Source organism: Crotalus tigris, unplaced genomic scaffold (genome assembly GCF_016545835.1).
Source record: "Crotalus tigris isolate CLP2741 ecotype Arizona unplaced genomic scaffold, ASM1654583v1 scf7180000017546.9332058, whole genome shotgun sequence".
Taxonomy (NCBI): domain Eukaryota; kingdom Metazoa; phylum Chordata; class Lepidosauria; order Squamata; family Viperidae; genus Crotalus; species Crotalus tigris.
Genome location: NW_024096465.1, coordinates 7888474 through 7913896, shown reverse-complemented (window position 1 = coordinate 7913896; position 25423 = coordinate 7888474). Strand labels below are relative to the sequence as shown.

Genomic DNA, 25423 nt, shown 5'->3' with positions numbered 1-25423 from the left:
GGGCACGGGTCCAATAAATAGGTGGCGGCATTCATTGCCTTCATAGCCTTGTCCACTTCATCAGGGGTCACAGGCTCAAACTCGCTCCAGATAACATGACTAAGACCAGCCCCCGGCAACTCGTCTGGCACTTCTTGATATACAGCAGATGCATATAAACAAATAAGCATGTGAAACTTTAATGCAAATTGGTGCAAAAACAAGACCCTTTTCCTTGTTTTGGGCAGTTTGTAAGCCACCAGATTTTGGGGGCGAGGGGTGACTAGAGAAGATGAAAGCAGGTGAACAATTGATGACAGAAGAAATGATGATCATTTTCTTCACTGATTCTGTCATGTTGATGGACCATTCCCCCAAAGTAGATCTAGTGAGGAAATGGTAGATGCATCTGATCTCACATCTTTCAATTTTATTCAAGTGAATGAAGTACTCTAGATTGGATGGACTTCTTCCTCTATTGCTAAAGACAAAAAAAAATAATAGCCTGTGGTTTCCCTGATATTTTCCTGTAGCAAAATTTATAGTTCAGGGGTTAACACATAGTTTCCTGTAGAAGACAGGATAGCAACCAGAGTTGTGAAAATTAAGCCAGTATGTATCCCTCAGGGATACAGCAACACGCAGTACAGGACAAGTTGTACAAAATGCTGATGGATATTGTTTTTGAAATGTGTATTAGATTTGTCAACAAGCTATTTAAAGGCTTCTCTTCATTCACATCCTTCCTGTTGGTCCAAGTTTCTGGATCATTACTTTTAATTGATGAAGAAAAAACAAACACAATAATTTAGACTTCCTGGTAAATTCTATTTTGAAAGCATGCTTTAAGAATTTGTTGCATGAAGAAATTAAGGGATTCCAAGAATCAGGTGAGGTTATGTCTGCCATATTCAAAGAAGGCTATTTCTGGTCAAATGTCCATCATAATGGTAGCTTATACTGGTTGCTTAATCGTTTTCCTTGTTCCATGCTGCATTCCTCCTAAATTTCGCTTTCCTCATATCTTAAGCAACTATTAGCTCGGTAGCAAAAACACCAAACCAAAAAAATCTATATACCAAATATATTTGTGTTGTACAGCACAGAAGGCAGGACTAAAAGTCAGAATCTCCCAATTTCTAGCTTGGTGCCTTAACCACTACAGCAAACTAGCTCTTTACATACTTCACGGCTGTCCTGAACATTTCTCTACTTCTTTTTACACCATTTATATTTTTTTAAAAATCGCTCATAAACAATTTTCCATCTCTGCTCTTTCAGTCAAATTATGGATTCACACCACTTCGGTAGAACCAATAGCTAATTTTTTGTTGCCCAGGCCCAGAATGGACTTCCAGAAGTGGCATCCACACAGAGAGCCTATCATTTAATTCTTTTAAATAAATTTTGGACCACCCAAATTTCCTATCAAATTCAGATGAGACAGGAAGTCTGGCAGCAATAAGAGTTTATGCCTTTTATCACCTTACTGCTTCTTCTGCTAACTAAAAGGAATTACTAATTGTAATTCTTCTTTTAAAACTTTTGTCTCTTGAAGAGGAAAGAAATTATCTGATTATTGACTCTCATGAATGTGCGATGTCATCAAAGCACAGGTCAACAAGCACAGTAACCAAAACTAATAAAAATAAGCTGTATTCAAAGTTATGGCTTGCTATTCTTGTTCAAAAGAATTCTTTAGTGTTCATCATGCTTGTGCTTTTTTAAAATGGGGGGGGAACAGAACATTTATTAATTTGCTTTTATTTATGAGTCATTCCATGGAGAATTTGCATTAGCTTTTGTCTCACAGTTTGGTTATGTTTACACAATCAGAACACTTCACAGGACATGTCCTAAAGCTACATTTTATTGAATGTGTTTTGCTAACTCTCTCATTTTTAGCAGCTGACTGAAAAATCCTTCTCCTATCATCCATACACCATTCTGAAACTGCACAGAAAGTTAATAGTTAAGTCTGTATCTTTTGCTTAATAAATAGGATTGTTGCCTAGGAATCAAATCTATTGGGAATACAAAATAAGACCCTTGGTCTCTCCTTTTGCAGCAGCTCCAAGTTATTCCCTTATTACTAGGTGAGAATGAGAGGATAGTAATAAGTCATCACAAGATATGTTCTCAAAGCTCATACATCAATGAGAATGAACAGAATTCAGTAAACAATATGGATTGTGAATGCCCTTATTCATGGCTATAAATCAATATTTCAATTCTAAGAATGCTTTTTCCTGGAGTCATCAGTATTAAAATTAAGCTTATCAGATCCACACTGTAAAAGTGTTTATGTTGTTTTTACTTTTGATTAGGAGCTACCCAATGTTGGTTATAAAATGGGCAGCTATCTAAACGTTTTAAATAAATAATGGGATAAAACCACTAGATGGCAACAAACAGTTGGGTATCCTATGTTTCTTTCCTGCCATCTAGTGGCTTTCTGGATTTCTGCAGACCAGAATATGGTAAATCTAACTTAAAACTAACTAGATTTTTGCAATTTTATTAAGGTTTTCTAAACGAATAATAAATGATAGTACAAGATAGAGAGTGGGGGGAGAAGAAAAAGAGAAGAATGCTTCTATAAGAAAGTAATTTCCCATCCTTGTCACAAATATAACCCTTGCATAGTTAACAAATATAAAAGTCTTGATCTCATAACCCATCTGTTACTATGAAATAAATAACTTCTTCTCCTTATCCAATTGTCAGCAAAAAGTTCAAATGGACCTCTATATTATTAAAATGAATATTAAAAACTCAGCTTTCCACATCTATATATGTAAATATATCCCTATAGCTAAAAGTTGAGATGTGGAAAGCTGAGTTTTTAATATGTCTCTGGACATATTAAATGAGACATTTTAATATGTCTCTGGAAATATTGTGTGTGTGTGTGTGTGTGTGGAGAGAGAGAGAGAGAGAGAGAGAGAGAGAGAGAGAGAGAGAGAAGTAAAATAAAGTGATCACCAGAATAAAATCATAAACATAAATGTTTAATCTATGTTTATGATTTTATCCTGGTGATCACCTTATTTTACTTCACATTATGTGTATACCCCGGATTCGTGTTTTTAATACTATTAAGGACATATATATATATAAACCAAATAAAAGAAAAAACGAACACCAGGATAAAATAAACCATACTGTTTAATATAAACAAGCCTGTGGTTAAGAAGAGTCACTAAGCTTTTGTCCGGCTAAAAACTGCCGGTGTCATCAGAGTTGGAAGGAGATCCGGAAGGCAGCTCATATAGCCTCCTGCCTCTGTGCCCGGCTCCTTGAGCATGTCATCGGCCCGTTGATTGTATTAATCCATATCGCGCAGAGTTGTTCCCATCAGGCAAACTGTCCTTGGCTCACTGGTTGTTTTACAATCCTTAAGTGCTCTTTTACAGCGTGTGCACTTGGAGGGCGGCTGTCAATTCGTCCCTGCCCCGTCTCCCTCCCTCCCAGGGCCATTATCCTCCCCCACCCCCAAGGCCGTTGTCGTAATTCCTCTGCTCCAGTCCTGCAACAAGCAGCTGTTCTGGAATTCCTGCTATCTTCCCCCTCCCTCCCCCTCCTTCCAGATCGCTTCAGCGTGTCCGTCCCTGGCTTAGGGCCGTTTGGTCTATCATCTCGATCCATGGGAGTTGTGGTCGTCTCACCTATAGAGCCATCGTCCCAATTATGCAAAACGCTGTCATCGTCTTCCTTAGAGATCGTGCCCATCTCATCAATCATTCTACCGCCCCAATCCTGCCAAGGAAGAGTTAAATGTCTTCTCAGCAGGCCGTGGCGCTATTTTTCCCATCTCCTAAGAATCTGGTAAGCCGGTAAAAGATCTATATGCCGGTTGATGGAATTTTCATTAGAGAGCCAGGCTTCCTTGAGTAAGCGGCCACCCTTGGTAGTCTCATGAGCTATAACCTCTGCGTTAGCTAGATCGAACGTGTGGCCAGAGCTGGACATATGGGCCCACACTTGTGAGCGTTGCTCCTGCCTTCTAATAGCCAGTTCATGTTCATGGACCCTGGTCCTCAGCCTTTTAGTATTTCCCCAACGTAATTGCTCGCAGTCTTTGCAATTGATTCTGTAAACCACAGACGATCTTTGACCGTTGGGGAGCGGTTCTTTTGGATGCATGACCTTAGACCTAAGGGTGTGCTCAGGCCTATGGGCAACACTCACATTGTAGGGGGCCAACAGCCATGCCGTGGCTTCGGAGACACCATGGATGTAAGGGAGGGTTGTTCGTGTGGCCGGCATTGCTGTCACATTGGAGCGTGAGTCTCTATGATTTTGATGTGGTTTACTATGCTGTCTCACAAACCCCATGGGATAGCCATTGCGCATGAAGATGTGATGAAGATGTTTTTTCTCCTTGACTTTAGCTCTGCCCGTGCTACAATGGGAATCGTTTAAATAGCGTCTAGATACAGCTGATTTTGTGTGCTACCGGGTGGTTGCTATTATAATGTAGCATTCTGTCTGGGGGGGGGAACACAGAGAGCAGGAATACTGGAACAGCTGCTTGTTGCAGGACTGGAGCAGAGGAATTATGACAACGGCCTTGGGGGTGGGGGAGGATAATGGCCCTGGGAGGGAGGAAGACTGGGCGTAGCACGGATTGACAGCTGCCCTCCAAGTGCTTGCACATGCTCTAAAAGAGCACTTGAGGATCGTAAAACAACCAGTGGAGCCAAGGACAGTTTGCCTGATGCGGAACAACTCTGTGTGATACGGATTTAATACAATCAACGGGCCGATGATGCGCTCAAGGAGCCGGGCGCAGAGGCAGGAGGCTATATGAGCTGCCTTCCCAATCTCCTTCTATTCTAACTCTGATGACGCCGGCAGTTTTTGGCCGGATGAAAGCTTAGTGACTCTTCTTAACCACAGGCTTGTTTATATTAAACAGTCTGGTTTATTATATCTTGGTGTTCGTTTTTTCTTTTATTTGGTTAACATAATGCCCAGGATTTGCATTTTTAGTATTTTAAAATATATATATTTTAAAATATTTCATATTTTTAATATTTTTAACTATGAATATATATATATATATATATATATATATATATATATATATATATATATATATATATATATATATATATATTCTGAGGTTTTCGCGGGTATTTGTATGTAGGTCTTTGGTTGTTCGGGTTTTCTCCCGAGTAAAATTGGAAGTGTCTTGGCGACGTTTCGACGAAGTCCCATTCGTCATCTTCAGGCTGGTGTTTTCAGCTTCGTGCTTCGAGCAGCAATGTGTGGTCTTAGCTGTTTCTTCCTTTTAACTGCCAGTGGGGGTATGAACTGATTGGGTGGGAGCTTGGCTGTGTTCTGATTGGGTGGAGGTGTGTTCTGAATGGTTAGGGGCTTGGCTGTGCTCTGATTGGCTGGGGGAGTGTTCTGTTTGGTTGTGCTCAGGTTAGTCTGAGTTGCAGAGGGGTTTAAGATTTTGGGCTGCCTTGCTATTTTCTGGCTTCGCGTTCGTGGTCGTGCCTCCTCTTCATGGAGGGTGTCAGTTTGCTTCATGTATGGATTGGAGGGGTTTAAAGTGGCTAATGATGCAGCTGTGGTCTGGCTTCTGGTTTGTGGTCGTGCCTCGTCATCGGTGTGGCTTTGGGTTTGTTTTTTGCGTGGATGTGTGGTGGTGACCTCCTGTGTGGTTTTTGTGAGTGTGGGTCTGGTATCATTTTTTGTGTTAGGGAGTCGTTTGTCAATAAGGGCGGGTTTCCAAATGGCTGGTAGGCGGGAGGTATCATCTCGCTTGTTCATGCTGTGTGGGCGTTTTTCTATCTCGATGGCTTCTCTGATTATTCTGTTATTAAAATGTTCACTTTTGGCAATGGTTCTGGTATTTTTAAAGTCAATTTCATGTCCTGTGGCTTTAAGGTGTTGGACCAGGGAAGATGTTGGTTCCTCTTTTTTGACTGAGTTCTTATGTTCTTCAATGCGTGCACTTATTCTTCTGTTGGTTTGTCCGATGTATGTGGTGGGACAAGTGGTGCATGGGATTTCGTATACTCCTTGATTTTCTAATTCAATTTTATCTTTGGGGTTTCTAAGGATGGTGGATATTTTTCTGTTTGTGCAGAATGCTGTTTTGATGTTGTGTTTATGGAGGATCTTACTGATTCTGTCTGTGGTGCCTTTTATGTATGGGAGGAGGGCTTTGCCGTTTTCTTGTTCTTTGTCTTGGATTTTAGTGGGGGTTTCTTTTTGGATTAGGTTTGTAATCTTATTTCTATGGAATCCATTGGATGTTAGTACATTGGTGAGAGTGTGTAGTTCGGGTTTTAGGTGTTGTTCGTCAGCTAAGCGTTTTGTTCTGGAGATGAGTGTCTTGGCTACAGAGTTGATCTGTGCTGGGTGGTGGTGTGAGAGAGCGTGCAGATAGCGGTTTGTGTGTGTTTTCTTCTGGTAGATGGTGTGTCCTAGGGAGCCATTGGATTTCTTGTAGACTAAGACATCCAGGAAGGGAAGTTGGTTGTTAGCTTCTGTTTCCATGGTGAACTGTATTTTGGGGTGTAGGCTGTTGAGGTGTGTGAGGAAGTTGTCCAGTTTTTCTTTCCCATGTGGCCAGATTATGAAGGTGTCGTCTACGTATCTGAGCCAGAGTTTGGGTTTGTGATCCGATTTTTCTAGAGCTTGGGTTTCAAAGTGTTCCATGTAGAGGTTGCAATGACAGGTGAGAGGGGTGATCCCATGGGTGCTCCTTCTGTTTGTTTGTATTTTTGTCCATTATAGATGAAGTATGTGTTGGATAGGCAGTGGTTGGTCAGATCTAAGATGTGTTTGGGGGGGTTATATTTGTTTTGAATAGCTGTCAAGGCTTCTTTGATAGGCACTTGGGTGAAGAGGGATATGACATCGAAGCTCACTAGTAGGTCGCTGGGCTGTAAGTTTTGTTTCTTTATGATCTCTATAAACTGGAATGAGTTTTTTACGTGTGAGGTGATGGATTCTGCATAGGGCTGTAGTTGTTTGGCGAGAAATTTGGCTAGGTTTTGTAGAGGTGAGCCTATGGAGCTGACTATAGGTCTGAGTGGGGTTCCTTCTTTGTGTATCTTGGGGAGACCATAGAGTTTGGGGCATCTGGATGATTTCTCTCTGGGAATGATTCTTTGCTGGATCTCTTCGCTAATGGGGGAGGCTTTTATTTGGATCTGGTGGTTTTTTCCAGGTAGGTGGTGGGATCTGTATTTAGGGGTTTGTATGTGGAGTCTTGGAGTAGGTTGGTTAATTTGGTTTGGTAGTCAGATGTGTTCATAACCACCGTGGCGTTGCCCTTGTCTGCTGGTAGGATTATTATGCTGGTGTCTTCTTTCAGGTTACGTAGTGCTGTCTGTTCCTCTTTGGGTAAGTTGCTTTTGGGTGGCTTGCTGGTGCAGAGGATGTTGGTGATTTTGAGTCTGATTCTGTTAGCGTCGTCGGGGTTGATTTTGGTCAGGCTGGTTTCAACTCCACATATAATGGTTTCAGTGGGGATGTGTTTGGGAGCGACTGCAAAGTTGAATCCTTTGGAAAGGACATTGGTTTCGGCTTTGGTGAGGATCCTATCTGAGATGTTATGCACTGTTTGTTTCATGTGTGGCTGTGAGGGAGGAGGGGTTTGTTTCTGGCGTTCTTGTAGTCTTCGGAGTTTGTTGGTGTGTGTATCTGTCTTGAGGGTGGTCTGTGTTTCGGCTCTCCAGACGGCGAGTTGTTTGGATTTGTCCCAAAGTGCGGGGTGGATCTTGTTGCTGAGTTTGAGGTGGAGTGTGAGGAGATCTTTGTTAATTCGGTCTAGGAGGAATCTTTTTGTGTGAAGTTCATTTCTGATTAGGGCCAATTCTGTTCTTTTCAGGATCCGTTTGGTGGCTGCAGAGTTGGAGTGGAATTTCAGTTGGAAACATGTGGGGATTAGATTTTGATCTCGGCAGTTGCGTAGGAATGCGAGGTCGCATAAAATGGAAGCTCTTTGGACTTCAAGTTTTTCATAGGTCCTGGTCAGATGGTGGATTTCCTCCCCGTAGAGGTTCGATATTTGTTTTCTGAGGTTTTCGCGGGTATTTGTATGTAGGTCTTTGGTTGTTCGGGTTTTCTCCCGCGTAAAATTGGAAGTGTCTTGGCAACGTTTCGACGAAGTCCCATTCGTCATCTTCAGGCTGGTGTTTTCAGCTTCGTGCTTTGAGCAGCAATGTGTGGTCTTAGCTGTTTCTTCCTTTTAACTGCCAGTGGGGGTATGAACTGATTGGGTGGGAGCTTGGCTGTGCTCTGATTGGCTGGGGGAGTGTTCTGTTTGGTTGTGCTCAGGTTAGTCTGAGTTGCAGAGGGTTTAAGATTTTGGGCTGCCTTGCTATTTTTTGGCTTCTCGTTCGTGGTTGTGTCTCCTCTTCATGGAGGGTGTCAGTTTGCTTCATGTATGGATTGGAGGGGTTTAAAGTGGCTAATGATGCAGCTGTGGTCTGGCTTCTAGTTTGTGGTCGTGCCTCATCATCGGTGTGGCTTTGGGTTTGTTTTTTGCGTGGATGTGTGGTGGTGACATCCTGTGTGGTTTTTGTGAGTGTGGGTCTGGTATCATTTTTTGTGTTAGGGAGTCGTTTGTCAATGAGGGCGGGTTTCCAAATGGCTGGTAGGCGGGAGGTATCATCTCGCTTGTTCATGCTGTGTGGGCGTTTTTCTATCTCGATGGCTTCTCTGATTATTCTGTTATTAAAATGTTCACTTTTGGCAATGGTTCTGGTATTTTTAAAGTCAATTTTATGTCCTGTGGCTTTAAGGTGTTGGACCAGGGAATATATATATATATATATATATATATATATATATAAACAAGAATTCCAGGTATAAACAAGAATTCCAGGTATAACTCAGTTTGGATAACAATGAAAAGTGGGGGAGATAGTGAGCGAGAACTATTGGATGGCCACCCCCGAGAAGCACACACATACATTGGGGAGTTAACAGCACTGGCGAGCAGGGGAAAGACCCTGACACGCTGTGTAGATGTTTTTGATGAGAGGGGAGGAAGTGCTCCGGAAATACAAATCCCGCACGACTGGAAGAAAATGAGAAAAGGTTATAAGCTCCATTCAATAAATGCAAACCAATGTTAAGACTTTTATGCTTTTTTGTTATATTGAGACCCATGTATGTATGTATGTATGTATGTATGTATGTATGTATATAGGGTGGGGAAGATAACCTAACCAATTTGCTACAACCCTTCCTCCCCATTGTGGAAGGAGGATAGTGACATCCAACACATATCAAACTCCAACATGAATCTGTCCAGGAAACCTCTGAAAGAAAGACTTCCAGTCCAGAATGAAGATAAGTAGAAGGCTGAAACAAACTAAATTTGGAACAACAATTTGCCTCCTCCTGCATCACTACTGAGAAGCACAGCATGAGTTCTCACATATATTTTCTATTAGAACTTGAGTGATTGTGATGCTATCGATTTCAAATCAAGTAGAGAGATGGTGATACAATAACAGGTGTGCACGTTTCATTTAACAAGGTGCATTAATAGCATATTCAAAGTGCTTTGTGTTTTCTCCAAGACTTGAAAAGCAGTACAAAAGATGATTGATTTCTTTGCAACTTGCTGCAGTAAGGCATACTTTCCTAACATTTATTGTGTGAAGCTGAGAACTTGGGAACTAATTTTTTGTAAAAAAGCATTTCTCTAAATTGAGATAATTAGGGAAGCTTTTAAAACTCTCCAATAAACATGACTACTTTGAAATAAAAATGCATTATTTATGAAGAGCTCAGTGGGATTACTAAAATCACTTAGTTGGAAGAAAATGTTCCCTAAATCAGAGCAGATAGTGCAGAAGTGCAGCAGAAGCTAGACAGGGGCACCAATTCTATCTTCTCGCCTCCAACCTGTGTTTCTATTAGCACATAAACTAAGGGGGGGGGAGTTATCTTACATTTTGCTTCAGGTTCCAAAATAGCTACAGCCAGCATTGTTTCCTAGCATAAATGCAGAAGAAGAAAATAGAGAGCAGGTGTTGAAAGCCAGGGTCGGGAAAGAAACTATCTCAAGTACCAAAAGGTAATGTTTCTGTTGGGCAAAGTCCAACTTGAGATACTCTCTACCTAAGAAGGCAACAGCATACACACCAACCGCAGGACATTGTCTATTTTCCATCTACTCAATCCTTTTCACTTAAAATGGGGGCGGGGGACACGATGCGTTTGAAAGCCATCCCCACAATCTCTCCAAAGTAAATCCTGGCCAGAACTATACTCCCTTCTTCAGGGCTCATTCATTCCCCCCCCCCCAAATACCATTTTGCTAGGGAGGCCCTATTCAGGTACCCCCTTCTAAAACAAGCGTAGGGCTGTAACCCTGCTCAGAGGCCGGTAGCCCAGGACTCTTGCTGATTGATATGAGCATCTGCCCCCAAGCTGGTCTTTTACCTTCCTGCTATCTTATAATACTCTCATTTTCCTTTTTTTTTTTTTTTTTAAATAAATGCCCCCTCCCGTTCTCGAGAGATACCCACAACATCTACAACTCGCCTTTCTTTCATGGGGAGATTATAGCCTTGCCACCGAGGCCAGCCTGTCCCCGGCTGACCCCACGCGGGGCGGTTTCCAAGCAATTTGTTTGCCCTCCCCGGGTGACCGGTTTGTGGTTCCTGTTGTTATGGGAATAATCGCAACGCAGCGGGGACTAACGCCTTCCTATAGCCTTTGCAGACTTCCTGAGAAAAATACCGAGCGTCTCTCGCCTTCGCCGGCGCGGCCTGAGAGAGAACTTTCCCGCGTCGGGAGCCGCCGAAGGTAAAAGCGTCCTCTCTCTCTTCTCCCCTCCTCTTTTTGTTGGAAGCGGTCGGTTCGTTCAGCAAAGGAGGTCGAGGAAGGAGAAAGAGATCCGACTCGTGAAAGTAACGCTCCTTTTACTCCCGTCTCCGTTGTAGTCACTGCGGTGGTAGGATTGTTGAGAAAGAACCCCACCCCCCACTCAACTCTGTCCTAGAGTAACTTCTCATTTTGTCTGGCGCCAACTAACTGTGCTGGTCTTTGCTTCCCTGTAAATCCCAGAATTATCGTTCAATGTTTTTATAGAAAAAAACAATCTGAAATAGCTCTCAAATAGCTGCATGAGTCTTGCAAAAGCATTGTGGAGGCTTCATGAGTTCCTATACTGTCCTGTAGTAGTTGCCAAGTGCAGTACCTCCTTGGAAAGCTTTCCATAAACCTCCTTAGACATCTTCATCTATGGAATATTGGCTCTAAGGAGCTTGTAACATCTGACCTGATCATAGTGCATTTAAAAATACCAAGAGAAATCAAGTAACAAAAATGCCCAAAGGGCTTTGGTATGATTATACAAACATCTTAAGGATATATTTGTCATTGGAGCAGAGACTTTATTACTCTCAAGGCTGATTTTCTATTAACATAGCTGGTTGACTGTATCACTTGCATCTGGACTTTCCGTGTAAAACATAGAGGTCGAATATATTTTATTCCAATAAATTTTGGAATAAAATATGTTGACTTCTGTTTTTGTTACAGATTCTCTAATAGCAGGGAAATGATTCCAGGTACCACAATCTTATTTTAAACTATTGAAGTGTAATCCTAATAACTAATTCAACTATCTTTACATAGCCCAAATACCCATGTATCCAAGAGTGTAAAATTAGGTTGTAGGCACCATATATAATATTTAACAGGTAAAATGAAAAATTTTACCTGCTGTTAGCAGATGGCATATTAAACTGTGGCTAATGTAAAACAGATCGAGCCAATCAGTCATATTCTTATGATGCACAATAGATGCAGAGAGATTATTTACCTATATCCATTGGTTATTTTTAATTAAATTATGTGTTTTCAGCAATTTGTAGCTTTTGGAGTTCATACATAATCAATGTTAGTGCAATGTGTTATTTTGCTGTTTTTGCACATTAGAGAACAATATGTTTCCAAATCCAATTTCTTCCTTGATTCCCCTCAAATCAGCTACACTAAAACAGTTTTACCTTTCTCAATGATTGCTGGTGCTTAAATGGGATAATGATTGTCAGGCAGAATAGCATAATACTTATGAAATTATTATACTGTATCGCTGGTCCCAGCTCATAATGCTAATTGGCATGTTGAAGAGCAAGATGTCCATCTTTTTGGAGACAGTGACATCATCTGGGCCACCTTTTATACCTCATTTCATCACATTAAATCATAAAACATTAAGATCTGGTCCCAGAATTATTTTCTCTTTCCCATTCCTTTCTGCTCTTTTATTTTTTATTGTGTCTTCGTAAAACCTAAACCTAAGGACAGGGATAGTGTTGCTTTTATTATTCTGCAATCTCGTCTTGAAGTCTTTCAGACTGAAGACCAGACACTGCAAAAGCTTTAAAGAAGCAGTGTAATTAGTTGACTACTGTTGAAATGTCTGATTGATTAATATTCAAACTGAAACATTTTCATGAGAGGATGGCTTGAAATGTCACACATGATAGTAAGTGTGAAGCTAGACATTGTGGCTTGTACTCTGTGCTTCATAGGGCTTAGAATTACACGTGAATTAGTTGTAATGGCTTGTTCAACAAACAGTAATTAAACTAAACCAGATAGTCACAATCTGAATCTGAAAAACAACTTATGGAACCCCTAGCAGTGTATCATTGCAATAAAACATAATAAACAAGGCTTTCTGATTCCTCTGAACCGGCATCAGAAGAAAATTTTCTGTAACTATTTCTTTTATCACTTTCATCTGTACTTGAAGTGCATTTGCTACTTTTATGGGATATTTGACTCAGCAGCCTATTACTATGAAGCAAGGTGACTTCAATAATCTGTGCTTACTTTCAACCGCAGAATTTATTAGCACAATGTGGCAACATTATGATTAAAATGCTTCCTATCAGGTACTAATAATTGTGATTTTTCTAATCATTACTAAGAAAAAAAACCCAAATGAGCAGGGCTTCTACAATGTATTCTATTTGTGTGTCCTATAAAATATGCTAAGGCAACACCACAAAAACCACACGAGGGGTTTGTGTGAAGTGGAAACCAAGCCTTAATACTGGTAGTCCTCTACTTATAACCATTCATTTAATGACCATTCAAAGTTACAGTAGCACTGAAAAAAATGACTTATGACTGCTTTTCACACTTACAACCGTTGCAGCGTCTCTGTGGTCATCTGATCAAAATTCAGATGCTTTATGGCGGTTGCAGTGTCCCCTTTTGTGATCTTCTGACAAGCAAAGTCAATGGGGAAGCCAGATTCACTTAACAACCCCATTACTAACTTAACAACTGCAGTGATTCACTTAACCACTGTGGCAAGAAAGGTCCTAAAACTAGGCAAAATTCACTTAGCAAATGTCTCACTTAGCAACAGAAATATTGGGCTCAGTTGTGGTCATTAGTCGAGGACTACCTGTAAAAAAATGACTTGTTGTATTTGAAATTTGTGTTTCCAGTTGAAGGTGTTGTTAAAAAGGGCAATATGGTGTTTTTCATGAAACTTTTCCAGCTTTCCCATTTAATAACTACCTTCTTGAGCTACCTTTTTCTTGCATGGCTATTTTTGATCTATTTTTTTTAAAAGAACTTTTCGCATGGCAATCTGGAGGAAACAGAAGATCACAATTTATACTTCAGCTGTTGTTTCTTTTTTGCACAGCTTCTGCAAATGTATCTGCTTCCAAGAAAAGCCTTTTGGGATATGAGACTTTATCACTAGTGGTGGGCAATAAAGGAACAGAAGCTTAATAGTTCTTTTATTTCAGATCAGGGCTTTGCACAGTTCTCATCTTACCAGCTAGAAAGTATGATGAAGGGTTATATCACGAATTTTCCATTTTTTTTCAGGCTACACCAACCTTTTAATTAAAAATAACAAAACCTTGGGATTCTTTATTTAGAGGCAAAACTCTAATAACAATAAATTCACATGTATGTACACATACATGGAAAGGACACACATACATACATTTGAAGACCTCAGGTTTTCTCAAAACATGGTGTGGAAACCCTGGCTTAGATGAATATAGTATCCAGTACACACATACACAAAGCTGTTCATAAAAATGCTGACTATTATTTCTGGTCTCCAGGCACAGAGGAGGCTCCAGGCTAAAACAACTACAAAATTAAGCTGCTGTAGCTGCACCATTTCCCCTCTTTTCATTATCTTGCTTGCAGTTGTATTAGTATCTAAGCAGAGAGATAAAAATTAGAGACATTAAACCAATCTGTTCATGGTGACTTTGACCTTGATCAGACCATCTTTGCTTTTATTCTTGCACACACACAGAGAGAGAAGGTTGTCCCGGAAATGACAACCTCATAGATGGTTAGTGGCTAGAACAGTGATGGCGAACCTTTTAGAGACCGAGTGCCCAAACCGTAACCCAAAACCCACTTATTTATCGCAAAGTGCCAGGGCCGCATCAGCATTGTGCCTTCGGAGGGGGGCAGCGGGGGGGGGCATGGCCCACTGGGTGGGTGTGGCTGCAGTGGTCATGGCAGACTGGGTTGTCATGGCCAGGATGGGTGTGGCCACCTCCAGATTGCCCTTGGGGGGATGCCTGTGGGGCTGGACAAGATTGGGGGAGATCCAGGGGATCTCTGGTGGGTGGGGCGGTGGGTAGCAGGCTCAACCTGTGGGGTAAAGCAGGGGATAGGGCAGGGGTGCATTGCTGCAGGGCAAGGCAAGACGAGGCAGGGGCGGCTGCTGCCTGACACCATTGGCCCCCGCACACAGAGGCCAGTGAGCGCATGGGGGCATGCTCTACCACCTCTACTTGAGCTTGCTAGCCAGCTGCTTCACCTCCTTTGTGCTGGGTGGGGCTGTTGCTCTGGGTGCCAGCAGTGGCCTAATGGATCTGCGTGAGATGCTGGCGGCGGGTGTACCCACAGAGAGGGCTCTGAGTGCCGCTTCTGGCATAGGTTCGCCATCACTGGGCTAGAATATAAGCAAGGATATCTTCTTTTAGGGTATGTTGAACTATTTTCAGTTTCTTCAGCTCTAACACCTGGTACATAACTATGAAGTTATGTTATGCTAACACACAATTACTATATAGGACAGGGATGTTAAATTGCTGGCCCGTTGGCCGGACACGTCACCAGGAAACCGCACCCACCCCATTGCCGGCAATGGGGAAAAAGCTCTGATACATTGTGCGCCATCACATGACGTCACGAGTTCGACATGTCTGATTTAAGAGAATAATCTTTACTGAAGTAATCTGAATTCCTTGAATTCTCACTTACAGAAAACAAAAGATGCCACTTTGTTCTATGTAGTTATGTGATAAATTTATTCAGTATTCCCAGATAGCTTTTAATAAATATGATTTTTTTTTAAAAAAAATGATGGGATAGATAGAATGCATAGATAGCAAAGAGCAAAGTTCAGATTCTTTTTCTTTCCCTATCATAGCAATATAGACTTTCTCAGGACATGGAACTGCAACCAGAATAAACATTTTTAAAGATCTAAATCATCCTATCCATTTGTTTAACTGTACAATTTAATTGAGGGGGGAGTGAAACCATGGCAGTTGCTATTGATTTTCTATGCTATAGTGGTAGCACAATAGCTTCCTGGCTGTGATTAACTCCTGTTCTATTTTTAAGTTACAATAAATCCATTAATTGCATTTGGTTTAATCAATTCAACTCAGTTGACCAATAAATGTTTAGAACTTTTTAAAAAGCAATATATTCAAGAAGCAGTCATGCTTGAGTCACAAATGAGGTTTGATTTAGAATAAATGGACATCTTTTCAGAAATGGAACAGATAATTGAAGGGAAGCTGTTGTTTGCAGCAGCAGTACTTTCATCGTTACTTTCCGGAAAGGTCAAGAAACAGGAATAATCTTAGCATGTGAAATCTAGATGTACTAGATGCTTTCATAAAACTAATTCTGCTGGCAGATTAATGCCTTAAGGCTAAGCAATATCTGAAAAGCAAAGAAGAGTTTGTTTTAATTAGAGCTGAAACAAGGTTCCTTTGGAGAGATTCATAGACAATGCAGAGTTGAAGTGTATTCCCTTTAACTTAAATTTCAAGGAACTGGTGATCAAATTTGAGGATGAAGGACAAAACTCATCTATCTTTCCCATTATTTTGCTGTCTTATATTTTGCTGAGTTCTGCCTGAGGAAGCCTCTAGTACTGTGGTGGCGAACCTATGGCACGTATGCCACAGGTGGCACGCAGAGCCCTCTCTGTGGGCACGTGCACTGTCAACCCAGTCCTAGGCCTTCAGCTGGGTTTTATAAAGCCTTTTAACTTTAGGCCTCTGCCACCGTGTGCAAAAAAAAAAAAGGCTCAATCAATCAATAAATTTCAACTCGCAGGAAAAAAATCTCGCAAAGTTGGAATTGATTGATTGAACTTTTTAGTTCCATCCGGTCTGCTGTTACCACCGCAGCCTTGCCCACCCAATGGGCCACACCCACCCAATGGGCCACGCCCACCTGGCACCTGAAGATACATAAGTGGGTTTTGGGTTGCAGTTTGGGCACTCAGTCTCTAAAAGGTCCGCCATCACTGCTCTAGTGGTCCTTTTTGTGATACCTTCAACTACAGCATCCTTCTGGACTATCTGCATAGGTTCAGACTGGAGGCACTGATTTGCGGTGGTTAAGCTACCAGTCCTACGTTTTGAGATGTCGGGGGCTCGTTTTTTTCTTTTAAATTTTTACATGAAAATGCACAGAAAGATCATTTATCGGTTAAGAGTGTGGCATCTGCAACATGTTGATGATATTTCAGTGTATATTGCTAAATTAAGCCTGCCAAAGTCTTGTTCTTATACCTGAAATAAGCATAATAATTGTGAATCTTCACAATTATTGCTGCATGCATGGGTGAAAGTCATAGCCAAGAGGCCCCTCTCTGGGGAAGGATCTTGCTCCAGTGACTCACACCGTTATCACTGCTGGGTATAATACTGTGTTACATAGTGCTGCCCTTGAAATTTACTGAGAAACTGCAGTAGGTTCAAAATCCAGTGACCTACCTCTCCAGTGACTTCTTTTTTAGTGTTCAATGCCCTGACCGTATTACACATCTATTGTCTTCCTTGCATTGCTTATTAGTAAGCTTCCTAGTACAATTCAGAGGGCTGTTTTAGCCTATGTAAGGCCCTTTCTGGCTTGGCACCTAGGTACTTCAGGACAACCAGAATCTTAAAGAATGAAGCAAGCACAACATTAAGACAAGCATCCACTCTAAAAATGTATTGCCTTGAACTTTTATTTTTAAGTTTTTAAACGTGCTGTTTGCTGTGTGCTTAGGTTATCTGTTCTTGCATTATTTTTTAATTTAAAAACAGTCCAATAATAACTCTTGTTTTCAGTGTTGAAAATTTGAAAATGTAATGCAGAAACAGAAATCAACATTCAGGCTGTAGAGTAAGAATATTCAGCTTGGGAAAAGTGGCTAGTTGAAACGCTGACCAGTAATCCTTCACTAATACGGAAGATAAGTAGCAGCATTCCAGTGGGAGATAAGATTGTACTTCAGAAGAGCAACTTTAAGTGAGAGTAACATGAAAACCACTTGGGTTAGGGTAAATGTTACCCTACTTTTTTCCCTGACCATATTTACTTCAGAGATTTTCTTTTTTTTAATGAATATTGCCTGAAAGATTATGTCCCCATCATAATCTATCTTCATAGGCTTCATAAGAGAGGCTTTTGTGATCATGAAAATAAAATCCTGAAATCTGATTGTCTGCATTGTCTTTAATGAGACCCACAGCACAGCAAAGTATTTGAGAGATGCCTTGGCTATGAGAGAAGCAATAATTTCGCCTGGTTCTGTCTCAATGGGGAAGCTAACCAATGATGAATAGACTACCTGCTGTCTATCAGCCTACTTATGCTTGGATGTTACAGGAGGGAATGACAAGTGTCTATACTTTACTACTGTATATAAAAAAGTTATAAAATGTAGTTCACTATTTAGAGACAAGGGAAAGAAATTGAGACCCAAAATACCATTAGAAGTGACATGCCCAACCCCATTTTATTGCAAGGACAAAGAAACACAGGATAATGATTAAAACATTTACCTCTTATTCAGAACATCAAGGTTCTGTTTCCTGACTTATTTACATAAAGGATTTATGGGAAACAGATATGGGAAAGACAAAACAGATCAGGAGGACAAGCAAACTGTGCCTTCTATATGTTTTGGGCTGCAGATCCTATGACTTCTTGGCAGTGACAGTCCTGGCTAGGGATTATAGCAATTGAAGTTCAAAATAATTAAACCTTAGATTGCATACTTTAAGTGAAACAACACCGGATTGGGTAGACAGTTAGCAGCAGCATCACTTTTAATAGAGTCATTCAACCAAAGCATAGAAATTACAAGCTGTTGGGTTCATGTGTTTGTATGCCTGTAATGTGTTATATGTCTATATGTAACACATGTAACATATGAGTCCACTATCCAGTTGTCGGTTGTCAGCGAGAAATATAAAAAACTCCTTAAAACCTAAATTCTTTCTGTCCTTCTAAATTAATCTTTGCCAACTACTGGAGCAATCTTCCATTGAAATTAAACAATTTATATAATAGACAAATGTATTTCCAAGGAATTGGCTAAATGTTGTCTTACACAATTGGCTACCAGGCAAAATTTAGTCATTGCATAAGATACTCTGCCAGTCATTCAGAAAGTACATAACAATTTAACTTATTCCCAAGAATAGTTACAAACAGTTCCTTTTCTTCTGTCTGTTTGTCTATCTCTTTATTTTCCTTCCTCCCTTCCTTCCCTCCCTCCCTCCCTCCCTCCCTTCCTTCTGACTTTTTTCCTTCCTCTCAGTGTTGGTGATTGACTGGACAGGTGCCTGCAGGTTTTTTTGGAAGATTTCAGAAATGATTTGCTATTGCCTCTTTCCTAGGGTTGAGAGAGAGTGACTGGCTAAAGATAACCTGGCTGGTTTTGTGCCTAATACGGTACTGGAACTCACAATCACTAGGTTTTTAGTCTGATGCCTTAATTATTGCACCAAACTATCTCTCTATAATTAATTCATATTGCCCTATAAAGGGAGCAATATACTTTCTAATGAGTTCTACATTTTTTCAAAAACTAAAGAAAAACAGAGCATGACACAAGCCACAATGGCATATCTAGTCATATCAATTATCATAATTTGTGTTTATGGAGAGCCCAATGCTGATCAAAAAGACCTTTCTCCCTTACTAATGACTTCTTAACTATAATATTTGTTTTGGTCAGAAGTCAGCTATCCATATCCCATGTGAAATTGCACATTTACTTAAATTGAAATCAGAGAGGCTAAAATATTTTTATTTATGGTGGAATCTGACAGTTGCGGCCCAAGATCTGTCTCATGGTTCTTTTTATTTTATTTTTTTAATTACTTGCTTTGTATTAATATTTAGAACAGAGGTATCCAACCTTAGCAACTTTAAGACTTGTAGACTTCAATTTCAGAATTCCCAAGCCGGCATGTTTGCCTGAGGAATTCCGGGAATTGAAGTCCACAAGTCTTAAAGTTGCCAAGGTTGGATACTCCAGTTTAGAACAAGGCAATACTTTATATGGATGGTTATGTTAATTTGGTATCATAGTTATTCATCATCACTCTCACATCTAAGTACCAAATATACTGCGTATTCTATCATTTTCTATTAGTGCTGCTGTCTTTTTTCACTTGAAGTGTTGCATTATTTATGGCTATTAGGCTCCAGTTCCAAGATAACATTTTCCCATTTCAATGCAAGAAAGATGGATCCCCAGTCCCAGACTGAATTGCTTCATTTAAACAAATCTAAAAAAGGGGGACGGTTTGTTTACCAAGTCTATGTATACTAAGAAGCAAAGTACTGTAAGCAGGTTGCTATCCATCACTTTTTCTTTGAACAGGTAGACGAACTTCCAAAGAAAGCACTGAATAAATCACCAATAGTGCTTATTTTCTAAGAAAGCCTCTGGAGGATAAGTCAGGGGTAGAAATATTCTTGTACATAAATATAGGATAATGGTTTGCAGCATGCAAGGTTCTGGGGGTTTTTTTGTTTTGTTTTTGTTGTTATTCAAAGAATCTAATTGAGGTGTGGCAGAGAGGTGTTCATGAAATTAAATCAATAATCTAGTGAAACAGTTCTCATGTCCCTAATTTGGAGCAATGGCTAAAGGAGACTAGGACTAAGAAGCTCTGATTTCTAATTTGTCTTCAGTCATGGAAAATACTGGGTGATTTACAGCAGTCACTCTTTCTTAATTCATTCTAATTTATAGGATGTGGGTGAAGGGAAAAGCATGGATGGGGAAGTTATTCCTAAAGAAAAGGCAGGATATAAATCTAATAAAAAAATCAGTCCTTTGAGGTAGCCCAAACAAGAAGTATCATGAGCATTATTAATGCTACCTGTATTGTAAGGTTACAGTAACATAATCTTTCAAGTTGAAAGTACCTATTTTCCCCTACACACACACACACACTTTTACTCTCCTGAAAACTAGGAGGGGTCCCTTCTGAAATGTTTTTTTTCATCCTCCTTCAGACTCAGATTGTGTTTATCAGACTGTTAACTAGGCTGCAACTTTCCCCCCTGTCTTGTATCATTCTCATAAACTATTGCAGTCATCAACAGTAAATACATGTTTTATTGACTAATAATATTGGCTGGTTGATTCTGATTGTCAACAAAGTTTACATCAAAGAAAATCAGAATTAGCATTTCAATATTTCCTTTGCTTTTTTTCCCCCCAACAAGTGTCCTGACTAGCTATGAGGATTCCCAACCATTCCTTGATGGGCCCTTTCAGAGGACATATGAGTATTAAAAGCAGTCGTAAGTATTTAACATTTTCAGCAAGAGAAAAGTTATATATTCCAGTCTAATATGCTTAATAATGTAAACTATCTTCAGAAATGACAAAAATATTATTTACTTCATATAGGTATGCTGTCTTCAAAATGAAAGGAGCTAAAAATTCAAATATGTAAATACGGTACCATTTGATTAACATACTGTATTGGGGTGCTTAAGGTGATTCAGAATAGTTTATTACAGTCTTTCTCAACTTTGTCAGCTTGAAGAAGCACGGACTTCAATTCCCAGAATTCTCTAGCCAGCAGAGCTCTCTGGGGAATTCTGGGAGTTGAAGCCCGTGTCTCTTCAAGCTGTCCAGGTTGAGAAACACTGATTTATTACAAGAAGATTACTTGAATGCCAATGGTTTTTATTCAGTGATTTTTAATACAATCTCAAATCATTTCTTTAGAAATGTAGGATATGGTTTGTAACTATTTCAGTTTTAGTTTAGTTTTTCAGGATCATTATTTCACCCAGGTAAGCCAGGTAAGTAATTATAGTAAACAGGCAATAGAGTTTGGGGAAATTTGAAAACTAAGTTTGGATTAAAATATCTGCAAGGCACTTGGAAATAACAAGTGTAGACCAATTGCGTCATTGCACAAAAGCATAATCAATGATGTCATCCCTCAGAATAATGCATAAAGTATATAATGGAAAGTATTTGGTTTTGCAGCTTTGATTTGGTTTCACAGCTTTGAAGTGATATCTTGCTTTTGGCAAAGTAATTATCATTTCAATGTTTATAGAATCAAAATATTCCTGAACATATAGCTGGAGAAAGTTTTAAAGGGATGAAATACTTCTACTCTACCCCCCCCCCCTTAACTTACATCAAGGGCATGGCATTTTTAGCAAATAACCTTTATCAGATCTACATATATCATCCTGTAGGATAAATGTTCCAAGGATAGTTCATTAAAAAATGTAAGATAATCATTAAATCAAAGCCATAATGAAAACAGTCAACTAAATCACAATTGAGTCACTAAAAGAAGAATATCTTAAAATCAGTATGCCACCACTACAATGATCTTATCCACACCTCAGGTGAAGCTGGTAGTAAACTGATGTGAGCTGAAGGCAGGCCAACAAATACCTGGATGCTAGAGTTTATTGCCCATTAAAAATCCAGAAACAAAATGAAGTGGTATGATTTGTCTACATAGCCTTAGTGTTGGGAACCAATCTAGAATTTGTATTGTATGCTAGCTGAAATGTCTTTAGTAGTAGTCCCACATACAATGTGTTGAAATATGTAAGTCTCAGTTACCAGGGCATGGGTATGTAAAGCTGCAGGTCATGAGTGATAGTAACTTTATGCATTTGCTTAAGGAGGATGACATTCAGGATGACTCATTCTCTTTTTCTAAGAACTTGTGAAAGCCCAGGTTTGAATCTTTCCCCAAATGCTTTTATTTCTGCTTGTTTTCTACTACCATAGTTCAGGAAGACATTGTTATTCAGTCTAAGTCCTTGCAAAGAGATGCCAATAACTCAAATTAGTTAACTTAATTAAGTCATCTCTATCCTGGAGATTATTGGGATTATAGCTCACAGAATTCTCGGTCTTCCTCATTTTTATGCTGATAACTGATTCAGATATTATATTCTATATGTTGTAAACTGAGATAACCACTGCTGGATTTCTGACTCCCTTCTTCTTCACTGGACAACTTTTAATGCAGTGGTCGTAATCTTGATATCAAAAACATAATCTCACCCAGGATCTTCATTTTGCATTCCACAGCATCATTTTTATGCCCATTTAGTGATTAATTTAAATACCACTGCTGGTGTTTTGCACAGGTGGTTATTTTATGAAATCCCCATTAAATCTAGGCTAAGGCGTACGATCAACCTTAAACTGGCTGATACTTTTGTGTGGATACCACCCCCTTATCCACAAACTTTAACTGAGCACTGGAGAGAACAGCAGTTTAATTGTGGTTCCAACTATGATAGCAAACAAAATAGCCTACCCAGTACATTTCAGTTCATACATTTTGGCTCATCAGCCAAATGGTAGAGGCATGTTTTATTGCCATTTCTGTTGCATCAATCAGGCATGATTATTGCTGCTTTCAGATTTACAACAAGAAATTTATAACTTCAGATATGATTTATTCAAAATGTAATATGCCAAAGTAATCTATTTCAGTTTAATCTGCAGATACATAGTAAATTAGTAATAACAAAGCTGCAGTTGTAATGGCCTAGTGGATTTGGAATAAGGAAAATATTCTTGCTGAGAAAACTATTGATACTTTTTTCCTGCTAATTTATCATTGTCTGTTCTCTCTAAAGTTGATTTTATAGATGTAGTTGATTTTAAAAAGAAACCCAACACATTTCAGTAATAAATAATTCTTAATACAGATAAGGCACAGAAGAATCTCAAGGCTTCATAGAGCATTACATGCATTTAAATCACCAAATGTAATTCTCAGTTTCAAGGATTTCAGGAGCATGAGTATAGACAGACTTATTTCTGGAAACCTGGAAACTAGTGCAGCATAGAGAACATTGACTGATAATCATGAATTAGATTATCATCTATTTTCTTTGCTTTTAATATTCTGATAGTTTTCAGAGTAGTTGATATCCTAACTTTGAACAACAATCTATAAATGTAAAAGCCTGCTGCTAACATCTGTTATTTATACATGAACACTTTATACTCTCCCAGTCACATGACTTTGCTGATTAACATAAAATCATTATATAAACCACCTCCCAATAACACATTTTGATTGGCATTTCAAGTAGCTAGAGACTGACTGAAACTCATGGTGGAGGTGTATGGCCAAAATAAATAAGTTGCCATCTTTGGCAGAGATGATTTAAAATAGAGCACTAATCAAAACTGATGCAATATATATTCTGAATGGGTGGTCTCAGTTAGAATTTTGACAGATGTATTTTGTGCCAACTGCAATTTCTGTATGTTCTCCAAAGATAGTATACTTGAAATCATTTTTATCTGGTACCAATTTACAGCAGGTAAAAAAGTACCCTTTAACATAGTCAATACATTGAAATTTAGGCGCAAAGTCAGATCCATTACTAAATGATGTACTGGAGTAGTAATCTCATGCAAGGCAAACTGAACTCATTTACATGTTGATGAGTGTACCTAGAGAGCTTGGGGTAGGATAATTTTATCTACCATTTCTAATTCATTATTATCCTAAGACATCAATACAGCACTTCAAAAATCTTGGTGTGCAATGAAAAAGAGTAAAAGTTTGTTATCATTACGTATGAGGTGGCACTATACTCCAAATATACAACTAGTTTCCAACAATGTTCTGAATATATATTAAAGACAATAGAACTCTCTGGAAAACGTGAGTCAGCAATAGGAAATTCATGGACTACATACGGCTCTCAGGCTCTCTTTGGGTAGCCTGGTAAAGATCACAGCTTCTTGACCTTTGCCCATTATTCATTAGTTGAGCACTGGAAAAACCTGCTGTGTGCTCAGCTGTGTTCTTAATCAAAATCAGTAATAGGAATGGGGAAAATTTATGAACTGGGGATATTGCATATTGAAGAAATGCAAGCATTACCATGCAATAATGACTGCATCAAGAGAAATAAAATCTAAAAATAAATCCATCTGGAAAATTTAGACAAAGCTGCTTAGGTAGCTTATATACATGTCTGGAGTCAGGGATAAACCTTGGATTTCTGCCCTTGTGTAAAGCATTTAATTACAGCTTATAAAACTATTATTCTAATAATTGATTTCATGAGGATCAAAGAGTTCCAGGATTTCAGATATGACATCTATTTCTGGTGTCCTGCATTGACTAATTGTATATTTTACCTAGCAAGAACGTTTGCACACCTAAAATCCTGGTATCACTAGGTGAATACAAGCTCAGAATCTGCCTTCATAATATGATTAATATTTTGCCTTTAAGTTGCAAAACAGGCCAGCTTGACTGCCTATCATTTATTAAACTTTATTAAGATTGCTTTGTCCTTCTCTATTGCTGTTAATAAAATACTAGCGATTAACATGATAATTAAAATTGCCTGTCATAGGATACAGTGGATTTACCAATCAATCATTTCTCTAGCTTTCAACTGCAAATTCTTGCTTCAGCTGATATAAACAATGCAAATCAGGAAAGGGGAAGAGCAGCTTCAGATTTCTAACCTAATTTTTGTTTGAAATCAATGTTATCTACCTGCAGAAAACCAGCCACAAAACTTCTGTGTCACAGTTGGAAAAGAAACCTCAGTGGAAAATTGCTCTGTTCTTAGAAAAGCTGAGAAGTAAACAGAGAGATATTTTGCCAGATGTATTTTATAGACCATAAAAGGGGGGGGAGAGAACCAATTTCATTGTTATTCTTGATAACATTTAGGCTCTCCCCATTTAAAACAGTTAGAATCACTTTTCTAGATTCTTAGCATATTGTATAAGCATTGAGTAGATTTGGGAGAGCAAAATCTTACTTGCTTCAGAGCTTTCTAGGGAAGATTACAAATAAAATTTTCTATGTATATTTTATTCAAAATAAATCTATTATTAATATTGAAAATGCCTCTTATGTTCGATTTCCCACGTAGGAGT

At 39.3% G+C, this 25423-nt stretch overlaps 1 protein-coding gene across 4 annotated transcripts in view; it reads left to right on the top strand.

Moving 5' to 3' along the window:
- Positions 1-9981: 9981 nt before the first annotated feature.
- Positions 9982-25423, top strand: part of LOC120304949 (spermatogenesis-associated protein 7 homolog) — a 49737-nt gene continuing 34295 nt past the window's right edge. The window contains exons 1-2 of one of the 4 annotated variants that reach the window (XM_039336110.1): positions 9982-10770; positions 20734-20811. In XM_039336110.1, the coding sequence (XP_039192044.1) occupies positions 20748-20811 (64 nt within the window). In that variant the 5' untranslated portion in view covers positions 9982-10770; positions 20734-20747. The remainder of the gene's footprint in view (positions 10771-20733; positions 20812-25423) is intronic. The other 3 variants (XM_039336101.1, XM_039336091.1, XM_039336119.1) reach the window with 3 other exon arrangements.